At 41.1% G+C, this 16164-nt stretch overlaps 1 protein-coding gene across 8 annotated transcripts in view; it reads right to left on the bottom strand.

Annotated features, from left to right (window-relative positions):
* The window catches only part of LOC129714508 (uncharacterized), a 74385-nt gene that overhangs the window by 13364 nt on the left and 44857 nt on the right, over positions 1–16164 (bottom strand). For 7 of the 8 annotated variants that reach the window (XM_055664162.1, XM_055664170.1, XM_055664169.1 and 4 more), the window contains 4 exons: positions 12301–12729; positions 8211–8756; positions 2779–3330; positions 534–1022 (listed from right to left, as the gene is read on the bottom strand). In XM_055664162.1, coding sequence (XP_055520137.1) covers positions 534–1022; positions 2779–3330; positions 8211–8756; positions 12301–12729 — 2016 coding nt within the window. The remainder of the gene's footprint in view (positions 1–533; positions 1023–2778; positions 3331–8210; positions 8757–12300; positions 12730–16164) is intronic. The other variant, XM_055664168.1, reaches the window with a different exon arrangement.

Genomic DNA, 16164 nt, shown 5'->3' with positions numbered 1-16164 from the left:
CTGTTAGAAGTGCATGGGTCCACCTTCTCAGGAGTTTTTAAACGATTGCCAATGTACTAGCTTATCTAGGATTTTAGTACGGAAATATTTCTGTAACTTAGAAGAGACGTTATAAATATTGGGTAAACTTTCAACCTCTCCCCCATCCAACAGTGATACATCATTCAGCGGCTAAGGCAACTGAACTAACAGCTTCTAAATAGTCAGATGCTATCAATATGGTGTTACAAGGTCCAGGACATTGTTAGTGAGGGTTAGGTATCTGCATAACTAGTCTTCTGCACCAAAATTACAGAAGAACAAAACATTATTAAAATGTAAAGAAGTCCTTAGTTTTTTTTTTAGCTAAAAGGGCTTCACAGGAACTGGCTCTTAAAGTGGTAGGTGAAATCTGACAGTTAGCCTGTCTTTATTTGGAGTTCCAACCTACGCCTTTAAGATGAGAACGCTGCACAGAAACAAGTGACCAATTTTTCTTTTTCGTTTTTATAATTCTATGAACATGTTCGCTTAAACACCGAACACAAACTTACTTCTCTTTTTCTTTGGATGGGGCTCCTCGTCCTCGGATGGCATGGAGGAGCTTGGGGTGCATTCAGTTATGTTGCTTTGGCTCAGATCAGTGGGAGTGTAGCACTCGTTCGGAGGCATTTTGTCTGTCTCTGGATTCTTCTGCACCGGTGAGGTTGGGAAGCCCAACTCTACTGTTTTGGGCTGCACCGGTTCCAACTTCACTGTCTTACCCCCTGGTAATGAACACAGCTCCCCTGGCAACTCCTTAACTATTGATTTGATATTGTTTCTGATGGGCTTTGGAAGGGGGCGATCCTGCACACAGTTCACAGAGGTACCGGGGCTAATGTTGGGCTTCTGGCGGATCCATTCCCTCAGGGTGTCTATCGGTGAGCCGTTGATGTGCCATTCAGTCACCCCGAACTGTCTGAGATGGGCTCTGGCATGGCTGGCTAAAGCTTTCCGGTTTTCAAAGTAGTGGCCACATAATTCGCAGCAAGTGTCTGCAGCTGCAGGGAAGAGACCAGGACACAAATCAACTTCTTAATGTGACTCCAGTCGCTTCATTATGCAGCTATCAAATTAATGTACAACGGTCCCAATTGTAAAGACTGGAGTTTGTTCTGTACATGCTGAGCTAAGATATTTGGTGCATAGACCAGCCATTAAGCCCATGCCAAATTATCAACATTTAAACCAGTCCCAATCATCTGCTCATCTACCTTTATAAATGACATTTATCAAATATTTATCCATCGTCCTCCCAAAGTGCATAATTATGTGTGGCAGGGAGCATTCTCCTTATCCTAATGAACCTGTGCTTACATAAGCTTATAATTCTACCCTCTTATTAAAACCCTTTTGAATTCAACTACAGGGTATTAAAACCCTTTTGAATTCAAGTACAGCTCACACCATCCAATCTTAATGGATAAATGCACCATGAGATGATGTGGATTCCAGTGCATAAATCTGCATTGAAGCGAATTGTAGGTTCAATGTGGGCTTTTCCTGTTGGCTGAGTAAGTAAAGAAAATGACTCTGAGGTACTGGCCAGGGATGGTTTCTGTGTTGAGGTAGCTGGTTTCAGCCAGGAACCAAGTGGGAGAACTACAAGTGATGGGACAACCTGTTGGGGCAAAGGAGGAGACTAAAATAAATCTTGTTAGGATTTCCGATCTTGATTTCTTATGGTATGCGACAGGACTGAGGGCAAGGTCAAGAGCAGACCCAGTTGCATTGCTCTCCATGATGTAAATCTGTAGATATTCTCAGTCTAGGGCTCCATTGTGAAGAATGCATACATAAAGGACTGGTCCCAACCTTAAGACCTGCAAACGAGAAAGCCAGTGCCTGAAGGAGACAAAGAGAAACTGGAAAAAACACAAGTAAAATAAGAATCGCCTTTCCACACAACGAGTTTGCTTTATCACGACAAGAGATTGTTTTCTAATTACTCTACTCTGAGCCCTTAAATGTCCAGTTAATGTTTAATATCAAACAGTTCATGCAATATACCGGCAGATTAAACTCCCACCCTTGGGCACTAATACCATAAGAAATAAAAATACAGCGATATTTAGTGGAATAAAAAAGGCTTTTTAATAGATTTGAATAAGTAATTTTACCTCTTGTTTCCACCTGCTGTTAATAATTGAGAGATGAGCAGATGAAACCCATAAAGAAGAAACTCAAATGAAACAGTAACGTTATCTCAAAATGTAAAAATAATCAAGTAGGTTATTAATGCATCATGGTATCCAAAAGATTGAAATTTGTTTAAGGCCAATCCTTTTCAATAAAATAAATGAATACCAGCCTTGGAATACAGCTGTACTCTCATTATGAGGAGTTTTTTGTTTAACAATGCACAACTTTAACCTTGTGCAGCCATTTATCTGTCTTCAATGCTGAAGAGATAGGTCCAGAAAAGGTCACCTTGTCATGTAGGTGTCACCTTGGCTGTTAAGTTCTTGAAATGCCTGTAGCCTTTCAGCTGTGCAATATTTTTTCTCTCATGAAAAGCTGCACAAATTAGCTTTAGCTATTGTCCTTCTCTCCAGGAAACTCAAGGTGTGCTTCAATGCATGGTCTGGTCAGTGTACACAGGTTGTAAAGAAAATTGGATAACCTGGGAATGTTTCTTGCAAACAGCTGCTGAGAAGCAGTCCCAGATGTACAGAGCAGCTTGCCCACTGATCAATTATATGGTGCCATAACATGCAGCACGGTGAAAAATATAGTACTGGAAGTAGACTGACTTACCAATTACCGGTGTTGTTGTCACCTTCTCCTGTGGAGACCAAGTGGCCTTCGGCTTATAGGAACCCGATTCCGTATAGCTGGGCTTCAATTCATGTGTCATGGTTCTTTCATCTGGCATGGATTTCTTTAGTGATGCAGTCGATACAAAACCCATGGGTATTTTCTTTCCCAGAGGTGACAAGGTTGGATGTTGGCTGTTAGATGTATAGGTCAATACTTTTCTATTTTGGGGTGTCAGATGCTTTTGATGCATCACCTTAACGGGTGACTTAATAATATGTCCAAATGGCTTAGCAATGTGTTTCTCCTCGTATTTGTAGTTCTGGGGGTCCTGTTGCAGCCCCTGTTGCTCTGGGTCGTGGCCAAATGGTTCATGCTTCCCCTTTCTTTTCATCAGCTCCTTCAGTGTGTCAATCGGTGAACCGTTCACTGTCCATTCCGTCACCCCAAACTGCCTCAGATGCGACCTGGCATGGCTTGACAGTCCCTTGCGATTCTCAAAGTATTCACCACAGAATTCACAACGGACATCTTTGCTAGGTTGATCAACTGCTGCCAAAACAAAGACATTTGATCTGAGATTTAATTTGAATGGAAGACTCTTATGAGATGAACTGAAAGTAAAATAAGTGTGGTGGGGGTGGAAGAAGGGGGATATGATGAATATGAAATATTTTACTTCACAACCTACATCGTGTATTAACATTGAAAAGCCAGACTAAGACCAAAATCTTCCTTTTCTCAGTGAGACATTTACAATTCCCACACCACAACCACCCCTAGTTCTTAAGCACTATTATCATTTAAATGCTCCCAAATTTCAAATATATTTTTCTTAGACGAAGTGAACCTGATAATTCCCTGAATCAAAGATTCCCGAACTGTGTTGTTTATCATGTGATGGGGAAAGATACACAGGAGAAATTGTGCAATGAAAGATTCACTGAGGCTTGGGTACTGAACACAAGGAGAGGTCAGGATGTTGGATAGATGTTATTAATAGGCACATACGGGTTAGTCTTAAACATTTTGAGGTTGAGGTAAGCAGAATAGCTGGTTAATCTGGAACAATTATCAATGTATGAGACAATGAGTTACGCCAGCATTTTGTGATTATCACGTATCACCTATGTACAGAGGAGAGAATGGAAAGTCTTGTTCTATCTATCAACATTTCAAACCAACTGAAATGTTGGGCCAGTTAGTTGTTGGGCATTTTCTAATGATTATACTTGCTGCTCTTGTAAATTGAAAACACATGTGTAACAAAAGCAAAATATGCAAATATAATTTTACCAAAAGGCTTCTTCATGTGGTGGACCGGATTCAGACCATCACACTTCTTGCTGTGTGTAATATAAGCTGCTCTGCCTGTAACCCTATTTCATTAAATATTTTTATTTTAGCATAATTGGAGTAACTCAGTGGGTCAGACAGCATCAATGGAGAAAATGGATAGGTATTCTCCAGAGATGCTGCCGGACCTTTTTGTGTCTTTTTTTTTGTAAACCTGCGCCTGCAGTTCCTTGTGTGCTCATTTCAACACGTCTGGACAAACAGCTAAATCAATATCCATGCAGAAACACACCTGTGAAACTGTCCTGTACCCCTTTCGTTAGCATGTCTTCCCCAGCCACCAATGGGCCATTATGGACTCTATTTTTCCCGAGGTCTTCTGTTGCCAGCCCCAATTTGTCGGGCCTTTTCTCACCTCCAGGCATACCTAGCCAATTAACCTACAAACCTGTACGTCTTTGGAGTGTGGGAGGAAACTAAAGATCGCAGGGAAAAGCCACGTGGTCACGGGAAGAAAGTACAAACTCCGTACAGACAGCGCCCGTAGTCGGAATCAAGCCCAGGTTTCTGGCGCGGCAAGCGCTGTAAGGTAGCAGCTTTGCTGTGCCGCCCTAAGGAATGTTTCTTAGCTGTGTCTAATTCAAGTTGCTTTTGCATTTTAATAGATACATCGTCCTTCACCGGGATAATACTCCTGTACACAGCTGATGCTGTTGCCACGTCCTTTGATTCATTGCATCAGGGTTGATGTTCTAGCTTGATGATAACAGTAGAACGAAGGACATACCAGGCCATAATGTTACAGATTGCGGTGTGAGATAATTTTGCTGATTGCCCAAAGCATTCAACTGTGGGAAAATCTTTAGAGAATAAGGTCATTTTAGATGTTAAATCTGTCCTGAATTGATCCCAGTTAGCATGCCTGCAGTAAACACAAGGGCCACATAACAGAGAAGATTCTCAATCTGAAAACTGGACTGTGTGGTTATCATTTATATCAATATTATTATGGTCAGATGAACATGCAACAGGTAGAAGAACGAGGACAAAGTTAGGAAGGCTGATCAACACTGCCACACTTTTGGCCATTATTTCACTCAGGAGTTGGCCATTTCGGCCAGTGGTGCTTTCCGGGTGATGCACAAAATATATTTGGCGCTCTTGCTATTCTCAATGCTTCTTCAGTGTGGTGTTCAATATGATGGGAGTATTTCTTCACAGTTTAATGACAGTAGCATGTGATTTGCTTGTCCATGAATGTCCCGATACCATGGGATCTGTCATATCGATCACACCCACAGCTAGCAAGCCGGAGAATCAACACTGGTGCAAGGTGTTAAGGCACAAGGCTATAGAGTGTATCAGGTATATAACTAACTGCAAGGTGCCAACACCAAAGACTAAGAGCCACTCCCTTCTATCCTTTTATTATTACTACTCTGCCATATTTGGTAGATATTCCTGCCTGTGAGACATGGATCATGATGCAGAGCTCTAGGTGCTGGCTGAAAAGTTTCATTCTGCAGGTCCAACAACATCAGGCCATCGATCACCATTACTGATGTAGTATTTTTTATTTCTATTTATCTTTAGAACTGAAAATACGTTCCCCAGTAACAGCATCAGAATTGAAACACTCCTCCAGATCAGTAATTTAGACATAGAGTACCAGCCTCAACTTTTTTAAATATTTATGTTCCCAACAATGCTGCTACCTTCAATCAATTATTTAGATAAGAGGAACCAGTAATTGCTGAGTTGTCATTGCTGAACAAGTAACTTACAAATTAAATCCCTGTTCCACGGTACGAGTTAATTCCAAGAGTTCTCCCGAGTTTGCCCTGATTCGAACTCGGAGATTTACAGTAATGGCCACTCGTCGGTACTCGGGGCTCTCGTGGACATTTTTCAACATGTTGAAAATTCTTCACGAGTCTTCCCATGCTTACCTGCCGATAGCGAATCTTCCCAAGTACCTGCCGTTAGCGTTACGAGCCGTTAAGAGACGTCCCCGAGCTCCGACGTACCCGCTACGTTCATTCTCCGTTCTTACCATGAGTTTGATTTTTTTTAAACACGGAAGAGCTCTTGTAATAAGCTCGTACAGTGGGACAGTGCTATTAGTCACTTGACTAAAAACCTATTGCCAAAATTTCTCTTTTCAAGATGTGGGAAGTTCCAGTGACATCTCAACAATTTCATACCAAAGGTTCACCATATACAGCAGCACCGACAATAATTCAAAATATCTTTTGGATCCTTAACAGTCCAACACTCTTACTATTATAGACACAAAATGTTGGAGTAATTTAGTTGGTCATGCAGCATCTTTGGAGAAAAGAAAAAGTTAGGGGTCTCTCAGTCTGAAGAAGGGTCTCAACCCAAAGCATCACCTATTCCTTTTCTCCAGGGATGCTGCCTGTCCTACTGATTCACTCCTGCATTTTGTGTCTATCTTCAGTATAAATCAGCATCTGCAGTTCCTTCCTACACTCTTGCTATTATTACTAACTATTATCAGTTAGTATGACATATATATTCGGGCTATGAGGGAATTGCATTGAGTGCCCCAAAGACAATTTAATAAAACCTTATCTCAACAACACGCATAATTTCTACCCAGTGTAAAATCAGGTCAAGTTTACAATTACTCTTCTCGAGAAACTCAAATATCTATATTGCTGAAAGGAATTGACTGAGCACTAAAAAGTGTAATGTGCATTTGTTCCAAAGAAAGACAAAATTAAGTTAGAGACAACTGACCCAAAACCTACCCCAGCCTCCAACCAGAGCATCCTTCTGCAATCCTCCCACTCGCCTGGTTCCATACTCTATCTAATCACAGCGAGAGAACAAGTAGCCAAGTGGCCAAGCCATGACCTCCATCCGCTATCTCATAGATTGCCCAATTGGCAAGATCATCACACGTCTATTTTTTCTTACATAACTCCCAATTTAAACTAATCACTCCCTCTCTTTTTTTGTCAGGTTACCTCTTTGACATTCAGCAACAGACAAGTAAAAAATTACTCTAATTAAGTACTGGGATGACTGGGGCTTCCAGCCACTGAATGCATCTCTATGACATCTGAAACAGACCCGAACTGAACGCAACACGTTGTCATATCAGAACTCAAGATAAGCTTTGGACGTCACAGCCTCAACCCGTGGCAATATCTGAAACAGAGCTAAACTATTTGCAACTTTGATTTCATATTTGTCCTTTAGTTAAGTTTCAGATCTCGTATCTGTGTCATCAGCAAAATCTTTCTAATGACTCCCAAACTCCAGTTTCAGTTTATCACCCATTTTGCTATCTTTTATAATACGGTCTGATACCGATGAGAATAAGCTTGTTTTAAAAGTAAAGATGCTCTGACCTTTCCTCCATGGACTACACATAGACTTGGCCCTCATTTGCAAGAAAATGAGTGAAAGTATACACTAGAGTTCCACAAACAAGTCCTATAAATCCAAATGCATTGAAAGATGAATATACTTTATGTTTAAAGCGATGATCACTATTTCAAGGCACATTCAAAAGTACTTAACATGGGCAGTAATTACCAAGTATTAATGGTACCATTTACTATCCAAATCCTGTGTGCCGCAGTTAAAATTTATTTGGTTTATATTGGAAATGGACTATGGACTGGAGGATTTAAACTATATTAAAAAGAAAATAATTTCAGCTATGCTAATTTTTAAAGCACTGTGCTTCATAGGAAAAAAGCTAAAATTTGCAAGTCCACATTGGGAATTCTCATTCCAAAGGATAATTATGTTTTCCACCACTTCTCTAGATCAATAAATTTCTAGTTCATTATACCACATTAGCCATCAAACGGTGCAACTGAGCACATATGGTAGCTGGAAGACCGATTACTGTGACATAGCACAGAAAGGGACAGGGAATTCAAGAGAAAAGGAATTAAGAGGGCAGAGCAATCCCTATAATTGAATGAGTTCTTAGCTTATCTAAAATCTGCGGGCAGCCCACCACGAAGTTTTACCATTTACATGACTTACGCTACCTTTTATTCCACATACATATATGTAAAACTTCCACTTATTTTCAAGAGCATAATAAACACATTTTCTGCTTGTGTCTCGGCAACAGGGAATTAAAAACCTACTTAAATGGAGGGGTGAAGCTTCTCCTCTGGGTGGCCACATTTGTTCTGGTAAGTAACTGTCGCTCTTCAGTGAAGTTGCTGGCTCTTCGGGGTTATACTCTATTTTGAAATGTTCCTGTTTCACCCTTTTCAGTGGGTTCGGTTTCATCTTTTTCAATGGTGACGGGGAGAGAAATTGGCCCTGAACCTTTTTGGGTAGGAGTGATCCCGATGGAACCTGCCGGACGGATGGAATGGTCAGACTGAACTTAGTTGATTTACCCGTGGCGTGCGAGAAAGCATGTGTGTTCACAGTTGGTGATTTCATGCCAGTCGCCACTGGCTTTGGGGACACTTTGAGACCAGGTGTGACAGATGATTCAAAAGGATGCATTTTCCTTTTCATGAGCTCCTTCAATGTGTCTATTGGCGAACCATTAACTGTCCATTCGGTCACCCCAAACTGCCTCAGGTGTGACCTTGCGTGACTTGACAGCCCCTTGCGGTTCTCAAAGTAATCACCGCAAAATTCACAACGCGTCTCTTTGCTAGGCGTTGAATCAATCGCTGTAAATAAAAGAAAGGGGAAATTGCAATGAACATTTTTTCATATATGATTTCCCCTTAAACATAAGTGAAATTGATTGGTCCACTTTAGGTCTCCTTATGCCATAAGCCTTTCCTTGATTTGAGGAGCAAGCAGGCGACAGGATAATGCTGTGTAGATTAAGCACAGGAAGAAAGTGGCCAGGGTTATTTTCATGCATTCCCAATGAGAAACACTTGGTGTTCACATGCCACAACCAGGGTTTGGCATAAGGAATGTACAGCAAATCGTAGGATAGGGGTTAACATCAGCTATAACATGCAGTATAACTCGGACACAATCACCCCCACCCTGTAACCCCCCCCTCCATTCACATCTCTAATTTACCCATCTCACTCTTCCTAAATTATGACCACGGCAGTCTTGTGTGTCCAGTCCCATATACTCAAGCAATTTTGTCAGCTCATATGAACGATCATTTATCTTGTTTGTGAGCCCAGACATCAAATGCCAGAAGTTTTCTAAAGCATCATATAAAACGCTGATATGGAAGGCAATACACTGCAACCAAATCATAGGTTTTATTTTATTTTCTCATCTAAAATGAAATAACCCAGCAGACCTGGATTTGACTCAAGGTCCTGGGTCCTGTAAGAATCACTACACACGGCAATATTTTTAATCCATTAACCACAGAGGGAACAGAAACAGTCGATCAGAATTTCCCCACGCATCTCATGAAAAAGTGAGAAGTGCTCAAGAATACTCTAAGCTTAAGGATCCGAAAAGGCTCCAAGGTCATCAGCAAAAGATGGATTTGACTTGTATTGCAACTTCAAATGGCTGAAGTACATACCAAATCACCAATTACAATAAGAAACTTACTTTGTGACTTGAAACTCTTGGACACAATATATTAAGTACTTCAGTACATCAGATTATTTAAAAGTGCTCCTTTTCTAATCAATTCACAATACTATTTTCCAGCATTAGTTTCTGCATTCTTGCTTTCGGACATATGGCTGTGCATTCTATGAACAAGGAACTGCAGATGCAGGCTCACAACAAAAGACAGAGTGCTGGAGTAACTCAGCAAGTCAGGCAGCATCTCTGGAGAACATTGATAGGTGATATTTCAGACTGACTGTGTGGGGGGGGGGGGCGGGGGGGAGGAGAGGAAAGCTGGAAGAAAGAAGGGGAAGGATAATGCTGGCAAGTAATAGGTTGATAAAGGTGAGAGATGGGTGTTTTGATAGGCAGATGGCTGGAAAAAGGCCAGAAATGAAAATACATTAGGTATGAGATGAAAGGAATGGAGAGCTGCAAATTGTGATGCTTTGTGGAAGTAATGTAGGTGTAAAGGGATGTGAGAAATAGGTGCAGGTGGGTCTGGGGGGGAATCTAGTTATTTAAAATTGGTGAATTCAATTTTCTTACGGTTGGGTTGTAAGCTACCCAAACAGAATGTGAGTTACTGTTCCTCCAGTTTATGTTTGGTTTCATTCTGGCAATGGATCAGCCCAGGACAGACAGGACAATATGGGAACCGGAAGAGAGTTAAAATAGTTAGCAACCTTGAGATCCAGCAGGCCTTGGCGGACCGAGAGCAAGCGTTCAGTGAAACAGTTGTCGAGTCTACGGTTGGTCTCGCCAATGTGCAGGGGGCCTTATCAGGAACACTGAATGCTGTAAATAACATTAGACTAGGTGCATGTGAACCTCCCACTCACCTGGAAGGGCTGTGGGGGTCCCTGGATGGAGATGAGGGAGGAGGTATGGGAACACACGTGGTTCCAGTGGTTGCAGAAGGTACATGGGGGGAGGGGGGTTTGGGTGGGAAGGGATTAGTGAACTAAGGAGTTGCAGAGGGTATGGTCTCTGCAGAAGGCAGGTAGAGGTGGGGATGGTAAGATGTCACTGGTGGTGGGCTCGCAGTAGAGATGACAGCAATGTCAGAGGTTGATGAATTATATGCGGAGGCTGGTGAGGTGAAAGGCGAGGACCTGGGGAGCTCTACCCTTGTTGCGTCTGGGGGCAAGGAAGCAAGAGCACACCCATGGGACAAAGAGGAGTCATAGATAAGGGATCCATCTATGACAGCAGAGGGAAAACCATGTTTACTAAAGAATAAGGATTTCTCAAATGTCCTAGAATGGAAATCCTCATCCTGGGAGCAGACATGGCAGAGACGGAGAAAGATTCCGGGTGGGGGATAGCGTCTTTGCAAGAGGTAGGGTGGGAAGACAGACATAATTGGGACACGAGTGCCCATGGCTTCACATTTAACTTGGAGAAAATGAGAGAAGTCAAAGGAGAAGTTGTTGAGGGTGACGCAAGCGGAGCGTGTTAGTGGAAGGAAATTGATTGGGTCTCAGTTCAAAGAAGAACCAGAAGGCCTTGAGACCTTGCTGGTGGGGGATGGAGATGTAAAAGGACTGACCATCCATGGCAAAGATGAGGCATTGGGAGCCTGGAAACTTGAAATATATTGAAGAGTTGAAGGGCATGCGAGGTGCCTCGAATGTAGGTTGGAAGGGACTCGCCAAGAGGGGATAGAATGAAATCAAGGCATTTGGAGATGCGTCCCGTGCATTTCAATATTGTGGATTTCTGAAAAAGGTAAGCTGGGACAGAAGTAGATATGACAAATTACTTGGTACAATTTCCTTAGAAAGTTGGATGAATACAATACCTAACAAGTATTCGACAAACTGGCTTCCTCTAGTGGATAGCACTAATCTGTGAATGCTTCAAAAACAAAAAGAACATCACTTGATAGGTTGCAGTTACTTCTGATCCCTCCCCATTATGTGAAGCTCCATTTGATAGTTAGTCAGCTGCACTCAGTGGTAACGTTCTTTGCTGTGAATCTGATGGGTGTAGATTCAAGCCACTTCACGCAACCTAACCCAACTCTGTAAGACTGTGAAGTGCTGCCATTTTGAAGACAATACTTCTAAATTAAGTGCCAACTACAGACAATCGCAATGCACCTTGTGCAGGAACTGCTGGGTAATCATTCAATATCTTAACTAGCCAGGATTCATTAACCAACATCAAGATTAACTAACCATTCATGTCACCGTTGGACAAAAAAAACCTTACTAAGCAACCCACAAATGGGACAAGACTCAAAACTAAATGTATTGCCCAGAAAGCACTTAAGGACATTGAGACCATGAACACAACATGCTTTGATCTTAACCTGACTGATGGATGACATAAACTTGGAAAAAGACCACAATTTGATCATCCACACTTGAATTTGCACTAATAAAGCTCTGTGAATATTTATAAACAAATCCTTCCAGCTGTTAAGCTACAAATTCATTCTGCCTTCCAGTCATGGATGTTTCTGCCCAGTTCTCAGATACTTACTGTAAAGGGTTTACCATTACATTATACTTAATTTTGCTATGGGAGGAATAACACAAAGGTCTGGCACGCAGACATCTGTAGAGATGCCATCAACTCTCCCCCTTAGGTCATTATGACCACAGGTCCATATATCCTTGAAATACATAATGCATTATCTTGCCCACCTATCACTAATTAAGACCTTACACAGATTTATAGGTGACGTTGACCAATAAGACTCGGTAGTCAGCCCATTGGGACTCGAGGCCTGAGAAATCCCAGATGCCATATGCATTCCCATGGTAACGTGCTTCAGCTTTTTCTGTGTTGACATTGAATGAGATGTTGATGTTTTCTTGTTGACTGGTGATCCTAATTTAAAATTGCTCCTTTCCGCTTTGAGGGCAGCCACCTTATGGTAGCTGTGCGCTTTCTTCATCGGTAGCATGGATGATAAAGCGTTCTGGATCCCCTTTTTCTTAATGAATTCATTCAGAGCTTCAATCGGAGATCCTTTGGAATCCATATCCACCGCTCCAAAGTGCCTCAAATGAGCTCGGGAATGGCTTGACAGCCCCTTCCGGGTTTCAAAGCAGGCACCACACAACCGACAGCTTATGTGTTCACTGTTTACTGCTGTGAATGAAAGAGAGAAGTCGTATTTAACACCGTTTGAACGGCATCTGTGTTACATTCATTAACCTCTCACACACATCAACCTTGCTATTCCCAGTGCAATCTATGAAGCATTCTGCAGCTCCAGGAAGTAACTCAGTAACCCCATAATTACAGAATTTATATTTTCTGGGTTTAATTTAGAGCCGAAAAAAATGTTGGTCCTAGATCAGACTGATTCGTCTTGCTATTTGACGTTTCATCTCAATTCACCTGGAGTCACAATCGGATCTTTAACCGAGGAGTCTCTCCAGTTGTGGATGGAATACAAATTAAAATCAGCCAAAGATTTCATTCCTGGCCAATAGACAGGAACTCTCACTGGAAGAAGCGTGTGTACCACAAACTCTGAGTGAGAATACCAGACACAGCGGATTCATCCATGCAGTTCAATGGGTTGCCAAACTGGGAGAGAGCTGGAAGGCTGCCAGCAAGCTCAGAACAACTGCCAAGAAACCACAAGTGCTTCCTCTGCTTCCTAGTCAACTCTAATGATAAGCATAATTTCTTAACAGTGTGGGTTACGGTAAAGAGGGAGCGATAAATATCATCTGAGGTGCAACAGTGAAGGCACCAAGAACATCTCCAGGCCAAAAGTATGTCTTGCAAGATTGAATGAAAAGTGAAAGTAAATAAAACTGAAGAATATAAAATACAACTGAAAAGCTGAGTCGAGCAGTTTTGCTGAAGGCAGCCTTTCCATGGTATGTTGTGGTAAGTGCTGTGATCAGCAAATCCATTTAATTATTTGGGAGAAATGGAAATTAGAAAAAAAGAGAAAGATTGATACGAGTCTTGCCTGATTCGCAACTACCATAAAACTATTATGTCAGTTGATTAAGGAGCACAGTCCACATCCCAGATCAATAGATGTAGAATGCCAAATGCACAACAACCTGCCTGCCAATTCCAGCACCCTCATCAAAATTAAAACAGTAATGGTTGATGACGCAAAAGAACAAACAGCAAACTAAGTCTCGATAGCAACAGACAACCACCAACATTTTAAAATAAAGGTCCCAAAAGTACATAGAAACAAAGCACCAAAGACAAAAGGTTCCAAACCACAACCATGCATACAGGAGTATAAACAAAATATATAGAGCTAGGCAAGTACTAGAGCAAATGTGAACAGCCATAATTTGTGAAAGCAGTGTCATCTACAAAGTGCAGTTTAAAAAGTCAGTGCCATTGTTACGTTTGTGTATGAAACATGCCACAAAATATTTGGGTATTTTTAAAAAGCAAAATTTAAATGATCAGTAGGTGAAGTTAGTAAATGCACAAAGCAAGTTTCCATCAACCTTAGTATCTCAGACAGGCTAGCACTGAAATTCACCCAACCTTAAATGTATTTTAATATTTCCTTAATCTTTCATCTATCCCTGTTCATTCCTGACCAAAAGAAACAAAAGCCAAGAACTTTATTTATTTTAAATAAAATACCTTGGTATACTTTAAATATGTGCAATAGAACTAAGAAAGTATAATGAACGAATGCCACAAAGGACCATGCCATGTGGCTGCTACAGCTAGTGTTCAAGAGGGCCAAGATATAAATTGCATTCTGCAATACTCAAGACACAGGTAGATTCATAGAAAGTCTGAAATGTGCAACTTTTGATACATCTGCATGGTACAGATAAAATCTACAAAGTAATAACAGATTCTATGCACATCCTATGCTTATCTAAAAATGACTTTAAATCATAAAATATAGGATTGGATAAATGTAAACTTCCTTTAGGTGTACGAGTCTTTTGGATTAGGATTATGCACAAGAACATTTTATACTAAAAATGTGTGACCAAAATTTCATTGGGAATTCACAAAATCCTCAACACATCCCACCTAATTCCAGTACCCTTAATCATATTAATGCTATGCTCAAAGCTCATGTCTTCTGACAGAGATGAAAAACCTTCTGTTATACTGAAAGGTCTGTAGAAGATGGGATCAAGGGTATTGATGGTTTTTCACTCAAAACAAATCCTACTGTTGCTAGAAATAGTAAAGGGTGGTGCAGCGGTAGTTACTGCCTTCCAGCACCGGGTTCGATCCCGACTACGGGTGCTGTCTGTACGGAGTATGTACGTTCTCTTTGTGGGTTTTCTCCGAGATCTTCGGTTTCCTATCACACTCCAAAGACGTACAGGTTTGTAGGTTAATTGGCTAGGTAAATGCAAAAAAAAATAAAATTGTCCTTAGTGCGTGTAGGATAGTGTTAACGTGCAGGGATCACTGGTCGTCGCCGACCCAGTGGGCTAAAGGGCCTGTTTCCGCGCGGTATCTCTAAACACAAACTAAAACAATGTGAATAAAATAAATGGTAAAGCCTAACAGAGCACACAACCATGATGCAGGCAGTTTAGCATAATGAATAATTCTTCTCCTCCCACAAATCACCAATGACAAAAATTTTGCACATGTTTTAACAGAAGTATACTGCATTTTTATTTAGCAGAACAATGGGTTTCCAATTAAAAAGCAATCGCCCTTAATTATACCCTTCATGCTATTGGTTACCGCCTTGCACTAAGACCTAATGAAATCTGCCACAATGCTGTCCATGTGTCTATGAGCAGTAATTATTCTACACCGCCACCTCTGTTATACCAGTAGATTTGGATAAAACAACAAAACGTATTGTAACATATATTTCTTCACTAACAGAATAATCTACGTCAGACCTCCCTGGAAAAGCAGATGGGTTTTGTGTCAGTAGCCCAGAACATTTGACTCTAAATTTTATGGCGCTGGAATGTAGCGACGCTTTACATGCTCTTCCCAGAGAAAGATCTACCATGATCCGATACAATTCTCTACTCTTACCTATATACATGGGTCTGACTTAGAAACATAGAAAATAGGTACAGGACTAGGGCATTCGGCCCTTCGAGCCAGCACCGCCATTCAATATTATCATGACTGGTCATCCACAATCAGTACCCCGTTCTTGCTTTCTCCCCATATCTCTTGATTCCGTTAGCACTAAGAGCTAAATCGAACTCTCTCTTGAAAACATCAAATGAATCGGTTTGATTACATTTATGTATATATTATCTGTTCTGAATGGATAATGTGCAAAACTAAGCTTTTCACTGTATCTCGGTACACGTGACAATAAAAAACCTAAACCTAACTCAACTAAGATCACGGATGAAGGTCCAGACAACTAGACTGGGGGCCAATAAAGGTGTTAGATGATAGTTACAATAAAGAATATTACTGGCATCTGACTGCAATACAGCACAAAGTGAAATGAAGATCGATGTTGTGAAAGATACCAAAAATGGTAAAGTAACAATTAAATATAGAAAATAAAGACCCCTGTTTGTGATAGCAGATTCAGCACAGGACATTAAATAACTTTCAGATATCAATTAAAATGAAAAG

The sequence above is a fragment of the Leucoraja erinacea genome, chromosome 39 (genome assembly GCF_028641065.1).
Source record: "Leucoraja erinacea ecotype New England chromosome 39, Leri_hhj_1, whole genome shotgun sequence".
Classification (NCBI taxonomy): domain Eukaryota; kingdom Metazoa; phylum Chordata; class Chondrichthyes; order Rajiformes; family Rajidae; genus Leucoraja; species Leucoraja erinaceus.
This window is presented reverse-complemented; position numbering and strand designations above follow the sequence as displayed.